The 25,589-nt window shown below is 39.9% G+C and overlaps 1 protein-coding gene across 1 annotated transcript in view; it reads right to left on the minus strand.

Moving 5' to 3' along the window:
* DIAPH2 (diaphanous related formin 2) overlaps positions 1-25,589 on the minus strand; it is a 276,134-nt gene that overhangs the window by 105,085 nt on the left and 145,460 nt on the right. Inside the window, exon 24 of the mRNA XM_081963960.1 lies at positions 790-953. Coding sequence (XP_081820086.1) covers positions 790-953 — 164 coding nt within the window. The remainder of the gene's footprint in view (positions 1-789; positions 954-25,589) is intronic.

The raw sequence follows: 25,589 nt of genomic DNA on the forward strand, positions 1-25,589 counted from the left end.
TGAGAAAAAATAATAATAACATTCCTGACACTATAACTCTTAGAAGCACCTCTTCTTCCACGGAAAGCTATTTCTAACAGCAAGAACTATTATGAATAGCCTTGGATATGTCATGATTAGCAAAGAGCTGGAGGGGATAATAATTAATGGACATTGTTAAGTAATCCCCCTTTAAAAAAAAAAAGGAGAGTGCTTTAAATTCTGCAAGTAATTATTTGCTCAAGCTTAACTATTCTGGCAAAATCATTTCTGAAAATTAAATATCTCTCAAGTATATGCTGGGATTACAAATATCTGCTTTTTTGTGTGGTTGTGGTTGATTTTGCCACTCAGAACATGCAGTGAGAAAAATGTGCAGAAAAGCCATCAATACCCAAATCCTATTGAAATCAATTAAATCCCAATTGAACATGCTCATACTTTAAATAGGTCTGAGAAGATATATGACTGATTAATCCACCACTGCTCCCCTATCGCAGGATATTTGTATAGATTTTACACGATGGAAAACTATTTTCCCCATAAAGATTTTGCAGCACATTTTCACCGATAAACACACTGAAATATAACAAAGAATTATACATAAATTCCAGATCTAAGAGCAGAAAAAGAATGGAATAAAACAGAACATTGAATGGAAAGCTGAATATGCAGCCTGTCTATTATTGATCTATTTCCTTCAAGGATTTGATTTTAATCAACAGAATTTGGTAAGACACTGGACAATATCCTAGAAAGAACCATGCACAAATATATTTATCGGCATAGGAGTGATGAATCTCTACTTACCAAAAATAATGTCCGGAATGTACTTAGATCTCCAAAGAATTCCTCGATGGTCACAGATTTGGAATCAAAAGTATAATAGTCTCCCAAATTATCATACAGCTTTATCATGTTGTTATGCATGTTTGATAACTTTTCATACTGTTCTCTGGCACCCTTGGCAAAACTGTGTTCTTGTGGTTAAGGAAGCTTGAATGAATAACACGACCAGCCTAATATCTAATTTCTGCTTTTACCAATGTTTGATAGAAAAAAGTTCCACATTTTAGCCAGCTTAAGATTGTTCGATTCAAGTTCGCTCATGTACAACTGCCGGTTGCTTGAAAGAAATCAGTGTTTGCTCGCGTTCCTAATCTTGAGCAATCTGTGCTCTAGGATGCTGGACTTTTGAAGCAAAGTAAATAGTTAGCATTAATATCCCATCAGAAAAGACACAGGGAAACATTTGGGAGCGAAAAGCGCCTGTGAAATCGGAAATTCTCATTGGATCCTGTATTTTAGGATTCAGCAAATGCAGAATCATAAAAAAATATGATAAAGTAAAAAGGAGTAAACTCAGGCAAACCAAATAACTCTACTCAGAATAAATCCCAATAAAACATAAATTATTAACATAAGGCATCCTTGGAATGGCATGACACGTATATTGCAAATATAGTTCTGAGATGCTATATAACTCCTAATCCAATAAAACTGTCTCTTTGCTATTCGGGAGATGCATTAAGAATCGTCTGAGAAAGTTGTATGAAAAGTCACAATGGGCATATAGTAAAATGTTGTAAGAATCTAAACCACCTAACAACATTTAAGCAAAAAATGAGCAGTTGTTTACATAATTACTCTGTGTGTTTCAGTGTTTGCATGTTTGCGTGTGTATGTGTGTGTCACTGTATGTTGGGACTTCTGCTATGCTGTCGCTTTTGTGCACTTTTGTGTTTGATGAACTAACATTAAGCAGAGAACAAAAAATAATATTTCTCTAAGTGCCGTGATTGCAGCAGAGTGAACATACTGCACTTAAAAAAAAAAAATAACCAAAGAAAACAAAAACTGAAGAGGCCTTAAAAATTAACCCAAGATCTACTTGACCTTCATAACAATTTTAGTTACAAATTGCAATAATTGTCACCTGAAGTGGAAGGAAGCAATTTCATAAAGGAGTTAAAACGTCAAGAACAATGCAAATGCAAATAAAGGTTAACATTTTATTAAGGGAATAATTAAGTCATACCTTTTCATTCTTCTACTTCAAATTCAATAAATGCTTCATTAATTTTTTTTTTCTAATGACAGAAAGAAGGGGAAAAGGAGATTAGTAAACTTTATTCTTTAGCAAATAGGTAGCAGCCCGTGTGATACCAATAGCACTTAGACTTATATACCGCTTCATAGTGCTTTACAGCCCTTTCTAAACAGTTTAGAGAGTCAGCATATTGCCCTCAACAATCTGAGTCCTCATTTTACCCACCTCAGAAGGATGGAAGGCTGAGTCAACTTTGAGCTGGTGGGAATCAAACTGCTGGCAGTGGGCAGAATTAGCCTGTAGTACTGCATTCTAACCACTGGGAAGGGAGGGAGGGAAGAAGGGAGGGAGGGAAGGAAGGAAGGAAGGAAGGAAGGAAGGAAGGAAGGAAGGAAGGAAGGAAAATAGCCATAACACTTAAGACTTATATACCACTTCACAGTGCTTTAATGCCCTCTCTAAGTGGTTTACAGAGTCAGCCTCTTGCCCCCAACAATCTGGGTCCTCGTTTTACTGACCTCAGAAGGATGGAAGGCTGAGTCAACCTTGTGATGATGATTTTCTATTGATGCTCCATGAAAGTTCTCCTCTATGCTAAGTTAGTTTTCCTACTGCCCCGTTCCAGGGGAATAAACATAATCATGCATGACACATGTAAAAAGGGGACAGTTGTCATGTTGTTATAACTTACATTGTGAGTTTTTTTTTAACCTCCATTATTCTAACAAAATGGAGAAAGATTGAAAAAATAATAATATGTTTATAGTACAGATAGAAACGTACACAAATATATCTGTGCTCGATTAAGCTCTATGATCGGCAGACAGTTCAGATTCACCAATTACCTTTCCCCACCAGGCAACAAAGTTGCACAGAGCATTGGAATGAACAGTTGGCTATTCAGTCTAAAAGACACAAGACGTTCAGAAGACAAATTGTACTTTTCCTAGCTCTTCCACTCAACCTCAATCAACAGTTGCATGCAACATTTCTATTAATTACATTCCTTAGTGTTTAATAAACATCATGTTGTCTGGGTATTTAATTTGCTTAACAATAACAAATGTCATTCTTACTTCCCATCCTTTTTTTACAACCACTGGTAAAATAAGTTCCAAGTTTGATAGTATTTATCAAACAACTTTTCCAGTCTGTTTATCATCGGCTAAATGTTCTTCTTGTTTGAGGATTCCTCTCACTGTATCTTTGCAAAACTCCTCTGGATAACAAATACAGGATTATTTGTCCTTACAGAAATAATCAGTAACATTTAATAATCCATTCCAAAACCTTTGTGTACTTAAATACTTCAGAGCTGATTTGCAGGTAAGTACTCGAAGAGTGGGACGTGATGGCTCAGTGGCCAAGACGCTGAGCTTGTTGATCAGAAGGTTGGCAGTTCAGCGGTTCGAATCCCTAGTGCCACGTAACAGAGTGAGCTCCCGTTACTTGTCCCAGCTTCTGCCAACCTAGCAGTTTGAAAACACGTAAAAAATGCAAGTAGAAAAATAGGGACCACCTTTGGTGGGAAGATACCAGTGCTCCGTGCGCCTTCCGTGTTTAGTCATGCCGGCCACATGACCACCAAGACGTCTTCGGACAGCGCTGGCTCCTCAGCTTAGAAACAGAGATGAGCACCACCCCGTAGAGCCAGAAACGACTAGCACTAGCAAAATCAACATGAGTTTCGTCCTACATGTGATGGAGTTTAATGAATTCAGTAATGAAGAATTCTTGTCTTGTATTTGGGGACTTTTTTTAAGGCAGGCAACTTATAAAACCCCCTGGAAACTATTCCGGTTCTTAAATTAAATACATGAAAGGAAAAAGCCCAATCTCTATCAATGTGCCAACGCTCAAGAGAAGAATGGAAAAACGTGAGGATAAATATGCTGCGTCCTTCATAATAGCGTCCCTCTCTTGCCGGCGTGGGATAACAAAGGAAAGCCGACCTACCTGACGGAATAAATTGACACAGAAATAAAGAGGAAAGCACAACTGAATAGCTTCCAGAGCACAGCCAACACAACTGATTTGTAAAGGACGTGTAAAAAAAAAAGGAGTTTTATTCTTTGCATTGTAATGTTCTCTGGGAGCTACTGTTTCCAAAGAGTCCTTCCTGTTCCATTCCTCCCTTTAATGAACACGGATATGAATATGAATTTGACCCACATTGGCAAAAATGGAAAATAACAGCGGCGGTAGCACTGTGAAAAAAAGAAGGCAATGTCACTTCACAATACTGTTGACTTCCTTCATCGTGGAAGCTTGCCACCTCTCTAACCATTGGCTTTTCTAGCTGGGGGCGGGGGGAACAAAGAGGGAAGAAGAGAAGTGGGTGAAAATAAGAGAAAACATGTTTCTTCTCTTGCAAGGACAAATACTGAACAACCTATTGAGCCATGGTGGCGCAGTGGTTAGAGTGCAGTACTGCAGGCTACTTCTGCTGACTGCAGGCTGCCTGAAATTTGGCAGTTCGAATCTCACTAGGCTCAAGGTTGACTCAGCCTTCCATCCTCCTGAGATGGGTAAAATGAGGGCACAGATTGTTGGGGGCAAGAGGCTGCCTCATTAAGCCGCTTAGAGAGGGCTGCAAAAGCACTGTGAAGCGGTATATAAGTCTAACTGCTATTGCTATCTGGCAGACTAGCAGTTTCCAAAGCTTTGTTTTTATCATCCTCGAGCACGGATGGTTTAATGACAAGTCCATTGGCTAGTAAACATCAGTATACATACCAAGCACTAGTACCAACAACACGGAGGTGCTTTGAATGAAAAGGGGTGATATAAAATCACAAACAAATGTTGTGTAGCTGTAGTTTCTTTTCTTCTTTTTTTAACCCGATTATATTATATTAATATAGGAATTATATTATATAGGAATTCAAGTGGCCCTTTGTAACTGAAGAGAAGAGAGGGTCTGGTAAGTAAGATGATTGCCTTCTTTTAAAAAAAAAAGAGAGGAGGGAATGTGATTACGTAGCAACCATGATGCTGAAAAATGGAGACGCGTACACAAAATGTCCTTGGGAATTTTGTTTTCTTTCATTGACATCAACAATGCATAAATGCACCGTAAATAGAGAAAGGATTCAACATTTTAAATACCGTTCATATCCATGCATGTTATTGCTTTGAAGAGAACTCCTTCAGAAACATACGGTACATAAAGATGAGGATAACTCACACTAAGCAACGATGTGCTTGCTTAATTTCAGCTACATATCCAGCCACAGTTTAACTGATTTTTATTCTATGTTTTTTTTTCTTGTACACCTCAATATGACATTATTCTCCAATCTCCTCTTTTCTTCAGAAGATTGTGAGGTAAGCTGTGGGGGGAGGAGAGAGACAGATAGAAAGAGAGAGTGAGGAGAGGAGAGGAGAGGAGAGGAGAGGAGAGAAGAGAAGAGAAGAGAAGAGAAGAGAAGAGAAGAGAAGAGAAGAGAAGAGAAGAGAAGAGAAGAGAAGACTGCCCCAAAGTCATCTATCCATGTTTTGGGTGCAAGAGGACACCCTGAGTTCTAGTTCAGCACCTAAATTATAATATGAAGTTTGTTGTTTCCATAAAGTAGTTCTACTGTGACATCAAGGAAGTGAGCTTCTTGAGCATACAGTCTGAAGTAAGGCTGATGGTGAAATGAAGCTATAAAGGAGAGTATTTGTACCTCAGGGTTGAAATGAAGGGTCGTGGGTGCTCTCCGAGCTAGGTGCTTTCTTGTAGACATTTCATTACCCAACGAGGTAACATCATCAGTGCTGATGAAGTTAGCAAGACTGGGCAATGAAATGTCTTGAAGAAAACAACCAAGCTCAGAGAGCACCAAGAACCCCCGAGACGAAGCTGTCGAGCTGATGATTTGAGTACCACAGACCAAAACGACTGTCCTCGCATAACGCACACAAGAGCATCACACACAATATCATTCCCCATAAACCTGCCCATCAAAAGTATTTTAACTTCCACAACTTCTTTTTGCCAGATATCCCACATCTCCATCCAGACTTCCCCCCGCCCCCCGAAAAAAAAAAAAAACAACAATTACAAGAAAGAGGCTCTCAGTGGTGATGCCAAAGAAGAATCAATACTCTCAGACAGGTAAAATAAGCTTTCAAAACCTTTCGGAGAAAACTAAACAAAAGATTCCTTTGAATGGAGTACATAGTAACTTCATAAACATGTCCAGGAACTTTTCAACTGGAAAACAGTTTGGCAATGGGATTGAGATTTCTAGACAAAAGGCTTGAGATCTGCCACCATCACACAATTTTGCAGGAGGGTTTTTATTTTGCAAAAAAGAAAAAGAAAAACACCTGGTGGAAATTGAAATACAAAGGGCCTCCAAGATGCTCCCCATTGATCTAGCTACATCCCCCTGGCGCTCCTGTTCAGTGTGACAAATTGCTTACTGTTGCCGCTGTTTGTTTCCTTATTGACTCTTCTTGCAAAGGCAGACATAAAACTATCCCGGTGACAAAGGACAGAGAGAGTTTTCTCAAAAGCAAAGAAGATAAGAAAGCAGAAAGGGTGATAGCTCAGCCGCTTGGCCCCAAATTTGGACCAATTTCTTGCAAGAAAGAAACTCCAGTGGTTTAGAGACATAGCGATATGAAAGGAAGCAAGATTTATCTGCTCTTGTCGAAGTACTCCACATGTCCCAAAACGCCATCTTTAGAATGGCTGACGTATTTCATCTAATAAATCTCTAAAAGGGATCAGTGAGTAGATATTACTTCATCATCAAACTTCACAGACACTCCTCGATTTGCAACCATGTGAAGATCAATAGTACTGAAGAAAGTGACTTACAACCAACTGCAACATCCCCATAGTCAAGTGTCAAAATTAAACAACAACAACAACAACAACAACTGGCACCTATTTTTGATGGTGGAAGTGTCCCGGGAACTTCCCGGCTGACTTCCAAAACGCCATTCATTTTAATTGTCATTCATCTTCATTGTCAGGAAAGGGTGTAGGGTCTCCCGCTTGAGTGGGCAGTTGGACTAGATGACCTATAAGGACCCTTCCAACTCTGTTAATCTGTTATAAAATGCAAAGCGAACGGGAAAGTTGGATTCAATTAATGACCATATGATTCATCTAAAACAGGGGTGTCCAGACTTTTTGCAAAGAGGGCCAGATTTGGGGAGGTGAAAATATGTGGGGCCGACCATTCAGCCTGACATTCTTTGAACCATTAACGTTAAATGCAAATGAACTATTTTATGAAAGACTAAACAAATAATTCCGGTGGGGAGAAAAGGCTGCGGACTGCTCAAAATTTGAAAACGGGCCACAATTGGTCCCGGGGCCGGACTTTAGACATGTCTGATCTAAAACAATTGAAGTGATCTGTTGAACCACGGTGACCAAACAGGGTCATAAAATCAGACACGAGTCACTTAACCACTGCCCTGCTTAGTAAAGGAAATTCTTCTCCCAACTGTGGTTGTAAGTCAAGGATTGGCTGAAATTTTCCACAGCAAATACCTTCACATGTAATTTGGTAGGTCAAATGTTCTACACGACAAACAAAATCAAAGCAACAGGAAATGAGCTTGCCGAATCAAAGTCACTACTCTGATGTTATGATAGAACTTATAGCACTTAGACCAGGGGTGTCCAAACTTGGCAACTTTAAGACTTGTGGACTTCAACTCCTGGCTGGGGAATTCTGGGAGTTGAAGTCCACAAGTCTTAAAGTTGCCAAGTTTGGACACCCCTGACTTAGACGGATATGCCGCTTCACAGTGCTTTACAGCCCTCTCTAAGCAGTTTTACAGAGTCAGCATCTTGCCCCCAACAATCTGGGCCCTCATTTTACCGACTTTCGGAAGGATGGAAGGCTGAGTCAACTTTGAGCCGGTCAGAATGGAACTGCTGGCAGTTGGCAGTATTAGCCTGCAATAACAGTAGCCCTTAGACTTATATACCGCTTTACAGTCCCCTCTAAGCGATTTACAGACTCAGTCTATTGCCCCCCAACAATCTGGATCCTCATTTTATCAACCTCAGAAGGATGGATGGCTGAATCAACCTTGAGCCTGGTGGGATTTGTACTGCCAAATTGCAGGTAGCCAGCAGTCAGCAGAAGTATCTTGCAATACAGCATTCTAACCACTGCGCCAAGACGTACATGTAATATACTCTCAATGATAATGCCAAGCCAACCTTGACGGCTGCTAATGGGTTTACAGGAAAGGAACTTTAATTTTCTTCCCAATGCGGTGTAGTTGCAAACCGTCAATTGGGGGGGGGGGAGAATGCAGTGAAAGCGACATGAGTGACAATTGGTTAGTTATGAAAGGCAGCTTGCAGAAAAACCGGAGGTTTTGCATCCGAGAAGTTGCCGCTCTACAAACTTCTTGGATTTAAAGGACCATGAAAAGCGCCAGAGAAGAGAAACCCCATGTGACTCAGACATTTGGCATACAGAGTGTAATCCCCAAAGTCAGCTAAGACCCTTCATGCTTAACACGGTTTTGCATTCCTCAAATTATCACGTTTTCGACTTGATGAGCTGTCAGGTTCACATTATCATTAATATATACAACGATGACCCAGAGGAACGGATCATGAAAATTCTATGCAAATTCACAGAAATTTGATTTCCATATCTGGGCGGTGGGAACTGAACTGAAGTTCGCTGTAATTGTACAAGACTGCAGCACCACAGGCTGATTGTTATCTGAGGTTCGGTCTAATGATTGAGCACCTCTGACTTGCATGAACATGTCAATGCAAATTAGGAGCAACATGTGTCTGGATCCATCAGTGTAAAAGGGGAGAGGAAGAAAGAGCAAAATCTCACGCTCGCAGGCTGTGTGCATGCTTAAAACCAGATATTAATAGAATGTCTTATCAGCAGGATGAGTTCACTTGGATTTCCAATTTCCTACGATTTGGGCACCATCCTAAACGACATCTGCTTTTGTTTCCATGGCTGGTGTGATCACCTGTGTCAGGTGAGGTACTGCAACAGGGCTTTGCAAGATCAAATTGATTCCTCGCAAGCAATTTAAGCAGCTCACAAAATTGGTGCATGGCGCTAATTATATACTACATTTATTTTGGGGAGGTATATTCTGTCTGAAATCTAATAATAACCGTTCACATTAGCATCAAGATGTTAGGATAACAGCTCAGTGATGGAAAAAGGCATAATTGCTTAATTATCACATTGCATTGATAGAAATCAGCCACTAAGAAGGATAAGTAACGATGCAATTTTCCCAATGTAGTGGGGGGAAAACACCATGGTTAAGAGTACAAAATTCTTTATTTAAATATGTGTGGGTATAAATCTGCCGGCCAGGACTTATTTCATGTTAAAAGTAGATTTGAAGTCTGCTTGGAATAAAAGTGGAACTGCTTCATGTTATACTGCTAACGTTTCAAGGAAATTACAACGCAGGCGTTTGACTTTAGGCCAAGATACGTAATTTTCTCAAGCCAAACAGTCTAGCATCATTCTAGATGCCTTCCACAAGAGTTTTTTTAATTTTTATTTCTCAAGTAAACTCTTCTTTAAATGTTTTTTTTTTAGAATTCTGACGTCTACATTGATTTGTCATGTTAAAGGTAAAGGTTCCCCTCGCACTTATGTGCTAGTCGTTCCCGACTCTAGGGGGCGGTGCTCATCTCCGTTTCTAATCCGAGGAGCCGAAGGAAAGGAAACGTATCCCATCCCACTGCATTGTCCTCAATATTCCAGCACATTAGGGGCATTATCAGAAAAGATTGCTAGAGCATAAACATCTTGTTCAGTGCTATAATACAGTTTCCAGTTTCAATATAACTTTATGTGATTGAATTCCCAAGGTAGAAGGCAGGGAATGTTTCTGGGAGGGCTTGGTACATGAAATAGAATATGCTTTCACTTGTTTGAGTGCTCATCCATCAGCATCTCAGAAGACAAGATGGAAAACAGGGAGGGGTTTTCAATAGTCCCATTAATTGATGTATTCAGTGCATGTAATCTGCCTTGCGATCAAAATGGACACATCTCTCTATTTTAGCAGTCTTTTATTAAAAAAAAAATCCAAGTTGATCTATTTGTATAAGCCTAATGGTTAAGGTACCGGGCCAGGTGGCAGGAGACTGTGAGTTCTAGTTCTGCCATTAAAGCCAGTTGGGTTACTTTGGGCCAATCACCAGAAGATGGGGAATTCTAGACCTGCCTTAAGCATGAAAGCCGGTTGGTGACTTTAGGCCAATCACCAAGAGGTAATGAGTTCTAGTCCCCACCTCAGGCGTGAAAGGTTACCTTGGGCCAGTCGCTCTCTCTCAGAATATAGCTGTGTCCTTTGCTTGGTTTTGAGTATAAGCTGACCTTCAAATTGCTGAGAACCCATTAAACAGAAATCCAATAAATATTTACCTTTTGAAAATCTGCCAATAGATTATTTACGTTAACCTAACATGTCGATCAGGAAGGTTGGCAGTTCGGCAGTTGGAATCCCTAGCGCCGCGTAATGGAGTGAGCCCTGTCCTCTGTGTTCCTTCTTTCTCTGTAAAGTCAAGCAAGATTTTGAATATTACAAGGTAAGAGGGGAGAGACTGAATTGATTAGTTGCTTCTCTCCTTGATCAGTTTCCACCCATTGCTTCTTGTTCTACCCTCAGGTGCCTTGGAGAATAGTTTGACTCCCTCTTCTTTGTGGCAACCCCTGAGATATTGGAAGACTGCTATCATGTCTCCCCTAGTCCTTCTTTCTCTTAAGCTAAACATACCCAGTTGCCTTCAGAAGTTGTGGGAGCTTCATCACTGGAGGCTTTCAAGAAGAGATTGGACTACCATTTGTCAGAAATGATGTAGGGTCTCCTGCTTGGGTTGGGGGGGGGGGTTGGACTAGATGACATATAAGGTCCAGTCCAGCTGTGTTAATCTGTAAATGCTTTGGTGTCTAAAGTGGGACTAGAACTCACAATCTCCCAGTTTCTAGCCGGATGCCTTTATCCCGGCACCAAGTTGGATGTCCTTCACTGAGTATTCCCTGTTATTTCCCTACATTTAACTCTAAAAATCACAAAATAGCAACAATAAATCCTACCAGGATTGGTTTTATCATCACCCTTGTATCTTAATAATTTTAAAACTTTACGTTTTGTAAGCCTTCCAGAGACTTCTGGAATGGGTGACCATAAGTAATATAAAGGAACTAATAGCAACTTTATGGGCAACATTTTGCAAACGATCGTAACTATTCTTATTTTGCCATTTATAAACTGTTGAGACACGTTGGATGCCCAAAATTCAATCTGACTTCAAATTATAGAAACCTGGATTTATCTGTTTCAGTTCTAGAAACAGAATCCTGAAGTAGTTTTTTTTTTTAAAAAAAATCGTATTTTCCTTGTAATTAGTGTTGGATACAATTTGAAGAAATCTCTATCCATACACAAATTTAACAAATAACCCCGGATATGGACACCAAAAAATAAAATAAAACCAGGAATCTTGGAAGAACAAGAGAAATCTAGTTATCTTCCCAGGGGAATAAATTAGGTTAAAAAAATCTGCTGTAACAACAATGAAAAGGTTTAAGACTGAAACTGATGCACAGGTAAAACAAACCAAACAAATATATATGTGCCTTGCGATTTACGTTTGCATAGTGCTTCTACGATAATTAAATACAAACATCGTGAAAAAGCATAGTACCAATTGTTTACTAAAAACAATGAGAATCTAGCAGCAAAGCAAATAATTACAGAAAGGAGAGAAACTCGGTCTCTAACCGTTCTTATTAAGCAAGTCAACATTGATTTTGTCATATGCTATATTTTTTTCTTGATAGATTTCTTTTTTTCCCCTCGCTCCTCTCTCTCTTCCTGTCCCTAAACTAGCTAATAATGGAGCTTTTAGAACCAACAGAATAAGAAGAGGGAAAAAAGAACTGCAAAAAATCCAAGCAATTATATGTTTGTTTGGGTAATGGAATTAGGGACGATAGCAATTGCCTTCTTTTGTGGAGAAGGGTTGTGGCAAAACTGACACTAAAAATGACCATCATGCATAGACAGAGAAAAATTTTGCCCAAGAATGACACTAAAGAGAAAGGATTACAGCCCATAAACAAATAATTCCCTCAACACTGTCAAACTATTCACTAAGGCTTCATTGCTATTGCTATTAGTCTTCTCATCATTCCTATTGCCCATCTCCTTCCACTTATGACTGCAGGACTGTAACTGTTGCTTATATCCTTACGATTTATATTGATATTGATAGTGTCCTGATTGCTTATTTGTACCCTATGGCCGGGGGTGGGTTCCTGCCAGTTCTAACCTCTTCTAAGGAAGAGGTTCCACAAATCTACAGTGCCGTTTAGAATTGGTTCCAGCTCCCTTCCCCCGTCCGTCCGTACATCATCAAGTTGAAGAGCGAGTGGAGGAATTCTGGGAGTTGAGGTCCACAAGTCTTAAAGCTGTCAAGTTTGAACACCCCTGGGTGTTTTTTTTTTCCTAAAGGGTTAGAAGTGCAAAGGTATTGTAACGTGACAGCTTTAAGACTTGCACACTTCAATGTCAGAGTTTCTGAGCCAACATGACTCGAGGAGGAATTCTGGGAGTTGAAGTCCACAAGTCTTAAAGCTGTCAAGTTTGAACACCCCTGGGGTTTTTTTTTTCTAAAGGGTTAGGGGTGCAAAGGTATTGTAACGTGACAGCTTTAAGATTTGCACACTTCAATGTCAGAGTTTCTGAGCCAACATGACTCGAGGAGGAATTCTGGGAGTTGAAGTCCACAAGTCTTAAAGCTGTCAAGTTTGAACACCCCTGGGGTTTTTTTTTTTCTAAAGGGTTAGGGGTGCAAGGGTCTTGTAACTTGTCAGCTTTAAGACTTGCATGCTTCAAATGTCAGTTTCTGAGCCAACATTTTGGTTGCTAAGCAAGAGCGTTGTTAAGTGAGTTTCATCACATTTTACAAGTTGACCACGCCCACCCAATCACATGTCTGGCAAGCCATTCCTACCTGGTTACATGGCCAGCAAGCCACTCCCACAAAGCAGGCCACACCTACAGAACAGGTTCTAAAAAAAATTGAAACCCACCACTGTCTATGGCTATCATTAAGTGTTGTACCTTATGATTCTAGACAAATGTATCTTGTCTTTTTATGTACACTGAGAGCCTATGCACCAAAGACAAATTCCTTGTGTGTCCAATCACACTTGGCCATAAAGAATCCAATCCAATCCAATCCTATCCTATCCTATCCTATCCTATCCTATCCTATCCTATCCTATCCTATCCTATCCTATCCTATCCTATCCTATCCTATCCTATCCTATCCTATCCTATCCTATTGTATATATAATTATAACTTCTCTCTAAAGGCTTAAAGTTGAATTCTTTGAGAAACAAATTGTCAGGTTAAATGTCGAAACATATTTAGTGTTGATGAAATTTAGCTCTTAACCTGTCAACACAAAGAGAAAAAAAAACAGGTAATAAACACAATGCTGAGCCTTATACTAATTGTCTACCCTATATTTACTCAAAATACATAGGCAGTTGACGGCTTTAAGCGAGATTGAAAACATAGAAATTGATGTTTTATGGAGAATTTTTTTTAAATTCAAACCAATAACTACTTGTTCAGAAGGAATGGACGGGAGAAAGTAGGGATATATTTTTCCCGGAATAATACTTAATTCCTAAACCAACAATAAGATCCTACAGAGTAGGTGCCGTTATGCAGAACAAAGTAAGAGAACAAAATTGTCATGGGAACAATAATGTTTGTCCGTCTTAGTAACCTTTAACACAAACCAATGTGCAAGGGATGTTTTAAGCATAGCTCTTGTAAAAAGGTTGAAAACCCCATGAGAAATAACCCCATTACCGTGAGATAAATCAGAATGACTTACTTCAGTTTTACACTAAGGTCTAATTTACATGGACAATATCCTACACACTGCTTTTTTTTCCCCGGTGTTGTTCTTTTGCTGCAACATTCCCACAGAATCTAATACAGCTACAAATAATTTAGTAGGGCCATCAATTGACCTTTTACAGACTATCATTCAAGCCATTCAAGAAACAAGAAACAACTTTGTTCCAGTCATATAATATCATATAAGCAAGTAATAAAGACTCACAGCATCGCAAAAGATTGTTCTCTCTTTTTCAGAAAGCTCCCCGGCTAGACATGATAAATAATAAATAATTAAAACCCCAAATCTGTTATTTTGAGTTGAATGTTCATGAGCGAAAATATTAATTAACTTACTCAAAAAAAAAAAAGAAAAAAAGAAAAAAAAAGAAACAACAAGCCCGAATTCCATTAGGGGGTAAAAGTATCTAAATGTAGCCATTCCCTTTCATGAAAATGATATTATTTTATTTCATTTTAATTACAGGAAATGCTTTATCTGCACTTTAGGAGAGATCATAAAACTCAACAAAACCATTTAGTGCGAACCGTGAATAATCGTAGAAGGAAACCAGTTCTACTTTAGGGTGTGTTTTTTTTTCTTTTTTCATTTTCAATGCGCATCTCGCAGTGGAATAAGGAAAACCATTACCCAATTAAAACAAAAATAATAATATCAAAACATTTTATCTTCCAGTATTTTTTTTTAAATATGTTTTTTTTTAAAAAATGATCTGCTAAGACTAGTGTGTTGATGACAAAGGAGAAACAAGGTTTCCCCCCCCCCCCCATTCTACAGCAATGATTTTCCAAAAAGGATAGGGGTTCTTTAGATTTGCAAAAATAAAAGGAGTTTCTAGGAGAGACCAAAGCGACACGGTGGCTCAGTGGCTAAGATGCTGCGCTTGTTGATCAGAAAGGTTGGCAGTTCAGCAGTTCGAATCCCTAGCGCTGTGTAACGGAGTGAGCTCCCATTACTTGTCCCAGCTTCTGCCAACCTAGCAGTTTGAAAGCACGTAAAAAATGCAAGTGGAAAAATAGAAACCACCTTTGGTGGGAAGGGAACAGCGTTCCATGCGCCTTTGGCATTTAGTCATGCTGGTCACATGACTATGGAGATGTCTTCGGACAGCGCTGGCTCTCCGGCTTTGAAAAGGAGATGAGCACCGCCCCTTAGCATTGGGAATGACTAGCCTATATGTGCGAGGGGAACCTTTACCTTAGTTGAGCCACTTTGGCATAGTGGTTAAGGCACCAGGCTAGAAGGGAGCCCCCTTGTGGAGTACTGTGAAGCTGTTACCATGGCAACTCCGCTGCGCTGTACAGTAGAAACATTTTACAGCCATACAGTAGGAGCCATTTAAAAACACAACAGGCTGCATCTTAACAGAACACACACCCTGATGGGTGTTAGGGGTGTCTTATGTCCACAGTATTTTTCTCCAGAGAGTAAGTTCTCCATGCACCAAGTTTTGGTTGAAATTGCTCAAGGCATTCCTGAGGTATGCTGGAACACACACTCATTTTTATATAGAGAGATTACTTCACTCCTTAGGCAAATGGTGTCTCCTCCTCTAATTCTATCCTCTCTTCCATTGTTGTGTTTAGTTTCATTCCCTTCCTTTCTTCACTGCTTCCTTTCAAGAATACCAATTTTGGGGGGAAGGAAGGAGGAATGAATGATGAGATGGGTCTATAGATGTGCGAGTCCAAATATGTTTTTTTTTTTGGCTTGCAAATGCAGATGGGGAATTCAAATTTATAAACAATGCACCTTATTTTAGAAGCTACTGATACAAATCGGTAGCTATTTCTTCAATTAATATGAATTTGGCTCTTATCTACTCTCTCACACAGCTCAGGGATTTTGGGTGGTGGGGGTAAGATCCACAATTCCACGGTTTCTCCCCGTCTATTCTTTCTTTTCTTGGAATTCGGGGCTGTTTCCCTTTCAAGATCTGCAAACTGGTCACTGCAAAGTATAAATCAAGGAGAGGCCTTAAATTCTATTCAGCATCAATTTCTTTTGGGATACAGAGAAATAAAGAACAGCTGGATGCATATTTATGAAGCTTCAGGGAGTCCAACAGACTCAGAATTGCTTTGTTTATGCCAGCCTATTAAGGATTAAAACCATAACCTCTTTCTCTTTGAGCATGCAAATGTTATTAATTAAATAATGTCGTGTGTCAGCTTCATGACTTTTCAATCAACCAGGGAAGTATCTCCTTCTTTCAGGAAAAAAGCTACTGGGGGAATTATTTGTTATTGTGCCCTTTCTTTTCTGTTGAAAGTTGAGTTGTGGGAAACAAACGAAGCCCCTTATTAGATATGCACACCAATGTGCATATGTATGTTGTGTGGTGAATTCTCTCCCCTGAGAGAAAAGGGGCAAACCCCACTAAATTAAAGGTTTATTTGTGGCTTTATCATCCCAAAACTGTCCCTTGCTCCCTTGTTGAAGCAAAACAATAGTTGCATGATTACTGTCTAGATCACAATCACTTCTTCAAAGTAAGGGAAGAATTTGTAGAATGGATTGAGTTGAACCTCTGGGATCAAATGAGGACCATCTTGACTCATCTTGACTGAAAATAGCTCTTCTAAGGACAATCCACGGGCAAGAAATGATGGATAGAAATAGAATACCTATTAATGTAAGAGTTATCAAGATTTAGAATAGAGGTAGAAAATGCATATTCCTATATAATATTTTAAAATCAGCATGTGGATGAAAGGATTAGAAGTTGAAAGATGATTGTATTATGTACACTTAAACAACAATAGCATGGTTATTAGTATTGTGCATTAAAATACTGAATAATTAAATGATGAAGGGTTATCTACATGGTGGAGCAAATACTAAAATATTAACTTTAATTGTAATATTTATAAAGTTATTATAATGATGTGAGCATGATTAAGGTAATTAAGATTATCAATCTTATTACTATTATTTGGTATCAAAATTAATGATACCCAGATGCCACACTGTTTGTGTATTCAGTACGTATGTACGTACGTACGTACATACATACATACATATAAAATAAATAAATACAAAAAAAGGACAATCCAGGAATCTTTTTAACCAGTTCATGTATTTCTTCCATTGTCTTCTCCTCCTACTTCCTTCAGTCTTGCAAACAGTTTCTTTTCTTTGTGACATATATTATTTTTCTTGTTGGACAATTAAAGTGTCAGACCTGGAAGCTATCTTGTGCATTGGGCCTTCAGGCCTGCCACAGTTTCTGCTGTGGGAAAAATGGGAGAGGGGATTATATGGAAGTATGGGAGATATATAGTCATTATAATGTTCCTTTCTCAGAGAGTCAAGAACATCTTGCCCTGCAGCTGCAATGAGGTGACTGGGAGGCATCTCCAGTTGGGACGGTGCCAGATTCGGACATGTGATGGACATGTGGGGGCTGGGCAGGGGCTTGGACTTTCATTTGGGTGGGGACCAACCTGGAACCTTTCATATTCGGGTTTTCCCAGATGTGCCAATGGGACATCTCTAATAAAGTGGAACTTTGAGGAAACTCAAGCCTCGGAGTTTTCTTTTATTGGGGGCGTTACTTGGAACCCTTGGACACAAAGCATTTAAAATCTGCTTATGAGAAAAGCTTGGCTCGAGATTTGAGAAATCTCAGTTATGATTGTTACCTATCATACCGTTAGTGCTAGGAATTAATATGCTTGGGTATGATCAAGACCCACATTGCGGATCACCATAATTTACTCTAATTTTGGAGTCTGGGTGCCAAGACATGGAGATCATTTTAAATTGCACTTCGCCCATGTGAGCGGCCTTGCCCCTGTTTCGTCATCATCATCATCAACAACCATTTAACTATTCCCTCATTAAATTTATGCGTTCCCATAAAATTTGCTCCGGGGTTTGTGCAGGCAATTTTTAGATTCAATCTCATATTTTACGATTCCCTGCCCATGTTTCAAATCTCCCCAGGCTCTCTATTATTGCTCGGGCCACCCTATAGTTTGCGTTACTGACACATTTATTATACGTGGATTTAATTAAAATTCTCTTTAGTTTTTTTTTCCCTACAGATCTCATAGAAAGGTTCTTAAATAAAGTGGAGACCAGCACAGGATCCCCAAAGCACCATACTAAATCTCCCAGAGTAATAACACACTGCTATTTATTACATCCTCCCCTCATATTTTCTTTCTCTTTTTGAGACCACCGGTGTTCATGAAGTCCTCTTACAGGAAAAAAAAAAAGCAGAAAAACAAAATAGACCTGCCATATATGTTGTATCTTAACAAGTGTGAAATTATTTCTTCCCTCACAACTAGTCATTCCCCATCTCAGAGCTGGCATAAGGACCTTTCCAAATCTACCAGGGAGGTCTCATAGATAATTTCTTCACTTTATTGCTTCTAGATAGCTGTGGGGAAGAAAAAAATGGCCAAAGATAGCTAGAGGTTGTAAAAACTTTCAAAGAAGCTGGGTCGCATTGATTGCAGGCATAATATTAATCCACTCTCCCCTGCGGAATTAATAACCTTGGTGGATAAATTTAAGGTGGGATTTTTGAAGTGGGAAAACAGTACTTTCTATGATCTAAATTCCACAACTAAACTTTTAAAAAACACTTTTTGATCCTAAGGAGTTGTTGCAGTTCCTTTTTCATCCTTATCAATGTCATTCGGTCCCAAAACCTACAATTGATCATGATTAATCAAATATAAACAATAGGTCCTTGTAAGTATTGATCAATCCAGACAGGGGAATTCTAAATATACATATGTATATATATATATATATATATATAGATAGATAGATAGATAGATAGATAGATAGATAGATAGATAGATAGATAGATAGATAGATAGATGATAGATAGATATAGATAGATGATAGATAGATAGATGATAGATAGATGATAGATAGATAGATAGATGATAGATAGATGATAGATGATAGATAGATAGATAGATAGATAGATAGATAGATAGATAGATAGATAGATAGATAGGTATAGGTATAGGTATAGGTATAGATATAGATATATATTACAATCACTGTTCCCATTGCACACGGAGTGTTCTGTTGTGTTCATGACACAAAGAAAGGTAGAACACAGAGGGGGGGGGGAAACAACTCTGTATCCAAGGGAGATGTATGAATTGACAGAATTATACGTTGGCAGGTTTGACACTTCGCTATTGTAGAATGGATGAGTAGATCTTAGGACCTTAGGACTTACTTTGTTCTTTGTTGGAATTGCATGACTATGGCCAAAGGCAAAACTGAGCTTAGGTGTGTCTACGTGTGTCTGAGCCGAATGGAGTTTAGATTCCAGGTGAGTAATTTGCATATTTTAAAAATGGCACCTGGTAGAATAGACGAGGATGACTCGTTTTCAATCTCTCAACTTTAAACAGATCTTGTCACAAATATTTTGCTTCGTTTACTTTATATGTTAGATTTATATTCTGTGTGACACACTAGCTTAGCTTGGTATATACATCACCTTCCCTTCTTGAAGTCTGCCCTTCAAGAAAAGCCCTATGGGAAATTGGGCACAAAGTCACCTGTGAATATCCAATTCACAAAACCGGGAATCTGGAATGAATATATCACAGTAACTTTTGATACTGTTCCTTGGGCTACTTTGATAGTTTAATCAGGCATTCATCACTGAAGGATGAGTATATGCAATGTAATTTTAGAGACAGTTGGATGGATGATAGACAGACAGGATAGCTAGATAGGATGGACAGACAGACAGCAGACACATACACATAGGTAAAGGTTACCCTCGCACATATGTGCTAGTCGTCCCTGACTGTAAGGGGCGGTGCCCATCTCTGTTTCAAAGCCGAATAGCCAGCACTCTCCGAAGACGTCTCCGTGGTCATGTGCCGGCACGACTAAATGCCGAAGGTGCATGGAACTCTGTTACCTTCCCACCAAAGGTGGTCCCTATTTTTCTACTTGCATTTTTACGTGCTTTTGAACTGCTAGGTTGCCAGAAGCTGGGACAACTAACGGGAGCTCACTCTGTTATGCGGTGCTAGGGATTCGAACCATTGAACTGCTGATCTTTCTGATCAACAAACTCAGCGTCTTAGCCACTGAGCCACCAACTCCCATACACATGCACGCACCCAAACCATTTCCTATTAAAATAATGCACACACTAACAATTAGAAAACCGTGTATATTAACTAGCTTCATTGCCAGGTTAATATAATATAGGGTGAACACAGAGAATGTGTCTGGCTCACTAAAATTGCTGAGAGAAGGAAGGCATTCCCCACTGGATATTACATTTAATCATAGCTGATGAACTGTGTATCTTTTCATTTAAATAGACAATTAAGTATACAACTGTTTCCAGAGTTGCACAAAGGCAAAGAAGGGGTGAATGGGTGATGAGTTTCATAAGAACTCCCACTCTGTTATTAAACCTCACCTAAATTCATCTTTTACACTCACGGTTTATCGTGTTTTGCGATTTACAGTTGCAAGAGGCATCCTGACAGAATCATGAGCTTGAAGAGTTTTAGATTTCAGCCACTGTCCGCTGAATTTGTAATTAGGACAGCGAAATGCTCTACCATCAAACTCCTGAGGTTTCTCCAAAGCTGCGTTTCGAAAAAAAAAAACATAGTTTATTCATTATTTAAAGTGAACGTAATATTTTGTCCCCAACATCCCAGCCAATCTTGGCCTGACAATGGGATGGGACCTTGATTGGACCATGTGACGGACAGGCTGGGAAGAGGGAAAAAACTTTTACTTTTAGTTAGGTGAAAACCGCAGGAATATTCAGAGCCGGTTTTCACCAGCTGATGCCAATATGATATGTCCAATAAATCAGTTCTTCGAGGAACCTACTTGTCTCCGAGTTCTCTTTATTATGGATGCATTACTTGAAACCCTGACAACTGAGTCTACGTTGGTAGAAATCAGTACCATGCTGTAGTAGAAGAAAAAGCAGAGGCGGAGTCAAGAGAGGAATCAGGCTGGCGTCATTACATTCCCACAAGCTGTCTCGGTCTAACCCAGTGGTTCCCAACATTGGCCCCAGGATTATTACCCTCATAGGAGGGCAATTTGATATTTAATGGGGGCAATTTCAACTTTGTTTAAACCACGCTAGTGGCCTTTTAGACTTCCTCCACGTGAGTAGAGTTCACTTTTTGAGTAAAGTAAGAATTATATGTCACCAGGTGGGGAGGATATCGGGATTTTAAAGATGCTTAGGAGGGGCATGGCCACAAAAAGGTTGGGAACCATTGGTCTAACGCAGTGGGTCTCAACCTTCCTAATGCCTTTAATACAGTTCCTCATGTTGTGGTGACCCCCAACCATAAAATTATTTTATGTTTTCCGTATTTTTTTCGAAAATATGTGTTTTCCGATGGTCTTAGGCAACCCCTGTGGAAAGGTCATTCGACCCCCCAAAGGGGTCCCGACCCACAGGTTGAAAACCACTGGTCTAACCCCTCTTGAATCCCGTTGATTCTTATCTAGCACCAATTTAGTGCTGATCATTAGTTGATCGTTATAGACATGAGCAATAAATCAGCTTAACTGGAACTTAATGCTCTTGATTCTTCATATCTGACATTAGCCTTTAAAAAAAAAAAAGAAAACCCTGAAGGTTGTACATTGGTTTCATTATAAAGCCTGGAATGAGAAGAAACTACATATCCATCTTACTACGCAGGTGGGGGTGAGGAAAGCTTCTTCATTCTGATTGACTTGTATGACGGTTTTGAGTCCAGGAAGCCTCTCCATGCTCGATCAGCAGGGCATCATTAGCACACCGACAAAGAACACTGACAGAACGTTAATGACATTTACACCACATCAGCTATCAACACCTGGGATTTCCTGAAAGCTCCTTACGGGGGAATAAATTCAGTTAAACTATTCCGAGATGCACATTTCTCGACTGCACTTTTTCCCAGACAGAGGAGGGCTACGCCATGGCTTGATTGCTCACATTAAAACCTGAGCATTTCCTCAGCTAATGTCTTCCCCAAAGTGAGCAAAAGGGATAAACAGACAAATAAACCAGAGCGTTGATCTGCGGTGATCCAGGTTTAATTCACCATTCAATTAAGGAGTTCACTGGATGGCTTTGAGATAATCACTCTAGCTTAGATTCATGCCTGCTTCACAAAGCTACAGCTAGATGGCATCGAGCAAGCAGGAAGACCCCCTCACCATTGCCACCTTGAATTCTTAGAAGATCTAAGCAATATATTTCATTTATAGATTTCTAAGGGATCTTGGAGTCCTAGTGGACAACCATTTAAATATGAGCCAGCAGTGTGCAGCAGCTGCCAAAAAGCCAAAACAGTTCTAGGCTACATCAACAGAGGGATAGAATCAAGATCACGTGAAGGGTTAATACCACTTTATAATGCCTTGGTAAGGCCACACTTGGAATACGGCATTCAGTTCTGGTCGCCACGATGTAAAAAAGATGTGGAGACTCTAGAAAGAGTGCAGAGAAGAGCAACAAAGATGTTTAGGGGACTGGAGACTAAAACATATGAAGAACGGTTGCAGGAACTGGGTATGTTTAGCTTAAGAGAAAGAAGGACTAGGGGAGACATGATAGCAGTCTTCCAATATCTCAGGGGTTGCCACAAAGAAGAGGGAGTCAAACTATTCTCCAAGGCACCTGAGGGTAGAACAAGAAGCAATGGGTGGAAACTAATCAAGGAGAGAAGCAACTTAGAACTGAGGAGAAATTTCCTGACAGTGAGAACAATTAATCAGTGGAACAGAAGTTTCCACCAGAAGTTGTGAATGCCCCAACACTGGAAGTCTTTAAGAAGATGTTGGATAGCTATTTGTCTGAAACGGTATAGGGTTTCCTGCCTAAGTGGGGGGTTGGACTAGAAGACCTCCAAGGTCCCTGTATTGTATTGTATTGTATTGTATTGTATTGTATTTTTTTAATAAAAGAAATGTATATAATGACTTTATACACAGACACCTTTTTTTCACTCTGAAACATCATACATGGGTATTCCAGATACATCACCTATTACAAGGAAATGCTTCAATATGTAAATGTGTGTATCATCTCTATATATCTCTATCCAGGGGTGGGATTTAGCCAGTTTGGACCAGTTCAGGCGAACCGGTTGTTATGATTTTGCGTTGTTCGGAGAACCGGTAAAATCACGCACCAGCCAGCCCCGTCCACCCTCCTACCCTGCCCTATATATTATCTTCCCTTCACCATGCGTTGAAGGTAAGCATGCCACCCGCTCGCCCTTCGCCTTGGGTTGGGGGCCCGGGACACGGAGACGTCTTCAGACAGTGCTGGCACTTTGGCTTTGAAAGGGAGATGAGCACCTTCCCCTATAGACAGGAAAGACTAGCACATATGTTACCTTTAACCAAAGTTTGTTACGAGCCAATTATTGTTTTTTCTAGTTCTGAAGAGAAGGGGGAAATTACCCCAAAACCTTTGAGCCCTTTTTCTGCTAGCTGTTTAAAAGAGCTTACAAAATATGTATATATTTGTAGGATTAAGAAGGAAAAAAGGTGCATGATGACAGTAAGAAATGGAAATTCGATCACCATAATTTCTCATAGCTGATAACATAATTTTAGCATGTATGATGTGCTAGGATTTCAAATTGTTCTGTGATGCTCCTTGGTGTTTTTAAATCCGATGCGACTTAGGTAATGTGAATTCACTCATACATTAACTATAAGTAGCTTTCCATTTCTACGAGTTAAATAATGTTTACATCGTAAACAAATGAAAAGTACTGCGGCAGTCAGAAAATACACATATACATATTTCATTTCATTATTTTCCATCATGTTGGTAGAGAAAGTTTTTAGAGAGAGAATCATTTTCTTCTTTCGATTAACCTTTCGATTTCTATATTTCTCTATATTAGGCAAGGCATCTGTTGATTTTTTTTTTTTAGATTACCCAAACCCATTCTTCCTCTCTACCATTATCCATTTTGTTAAAAAAATAATCTAACAGCTTGTACTTCGAATTAGATATCAAATGTTTTTTCTTCCTTCATTACGATATTAATGTTATTATCCAAAAATACATAATCTTACCAATTACAGGAGCCAGAGAACAGTTAAATTAGTACAATCAGAATACAGAGTACTCATTTTATTGAAGTGCTTTCGGTACTAATTTGCACCATTGATGCCACATGTTTTCTTATCACTAATTGCAAAATTATGTAGGAATCACAAAATATTTGACTTCCTGTGCAACCGATAAGTTACAATGCCAGCTCCTCTTCGCTAATAGAATAATGAGAGGAAATAAGCTAAAAGTGAAAGATAATTACCTCACTGGTAGATCACGGTTATGAAACACAAAAGCAATACATATGTCTGATCAAGGGGGAAAAAGGACGATAATTTGGTTATAGCACTGTTGGGGGAAGGCTTCAAAAATTGCACCAATGGGTTTGCTGCCCCGTTGCTGGGTGGGTGTGGCCATGGTGGGCGTGGCTTGGTGGGTGTGACAGGGGAAGGATACTGCAAAATCTCCATTCCCACCTGTTAAGTTGACACTACACCACCCCACTCTGGGGCCAGCCAGAGGTGGTCTAATTGGCCTCCGGCACAGTGGTGAAATTCATTTTTTTTACTACCACTTCTGTGGGCGTGGCTTGTTGGGCATGGTGTGACTTGGTGGGCGTGGCTTGGTGGGTGTGACAGGGGAAGGTTACTGCAAAATCTCCATTCCCACCCCACTCTGGGGCCAGACAGAGGTAGCATTTGCTGGTTCTCCGAACTACTCAAAATTTCCACTACCGATTCTCCAGAACTGTCAGAATCTGCTGGATTTCACCCCTGCTCCTGCACCATTGGGGGGGGGTTTCACCCTCCCCAGACTCCGGAGCCTTTCCTCGAGCCTCTAGGAGGGCGAAAACTGCTTCTCCCAGGCTCCGGAGGCCAGAAACGGAGCCCATTTCCGGACTTCTGGAACCTCTGGTAGGTCCGTTTTCCCCCCTCCTGGAGTCTCCCTGCAGGCATAAATAGCCTTTAGGGGGCTTGCAGAGTGCTGTTGGGGGAGTGGGGGGAGTGGGGGGGGAAACAAGCAAAAACGGGACCGTTTTTCATTTTAAAAAGGGCATGAATAGCCTTTAGGATGCTTCTAGAGTGGTCCTGGGGGCCGGGGAGTCGGGTTTCAGGAGGCAAAAAATGCTGTATTCAGTGTATAAGACACACCCAGATTTTCAGTCTCTTTTTTTAGGGAAAAGGGTGCGTCTTATACTCCGAAAAATATGGTAAGTCTTCTCTAAACTGTGCACGCACGCCCAGCGAACTGGTTGCTAAACCGGTTAGAACCCACCCGTGATAGTACATAAGGTCTCAATTGCAGGTTATGCGTTCAGTATCAAAAGCAGAAAGTCTCTTAGGGTCAACTGTTGAGGAAAAGAAGTAGAAGAACGTTGTTGTGACTCTTCCGGGTTTGTGAGCTAGATAGCTGACTTGTTGCTACGGCAACAAGGATCTCTAGGCCCAGTTGTTATGTTTAACAACTTCTTAGGAAATCAAACAAGAAGCCATGTAGGTGATACTCATAAACAAACCCTATCAAGTTCAGTGGAGTTTATTTCCTAGAAGATGTTTATAGACTTGTCATTTTAAATCCTTTCACTCGTAATAGGTGATAACCCTGAGGTCCT

This window comes from Natrix helvetica (assembly GCF_964273705.1).
Source record: "Natrix helvetica genome assembly, chromosome: 11".
In the NCBI taxonomy this organism is placed as follows: domain Eukaryota; kingdom Metazoa; phylum Chordata; class Lepidosauria; order Squamata; family Natricidae; genus Natrix; species Natrix helvetica.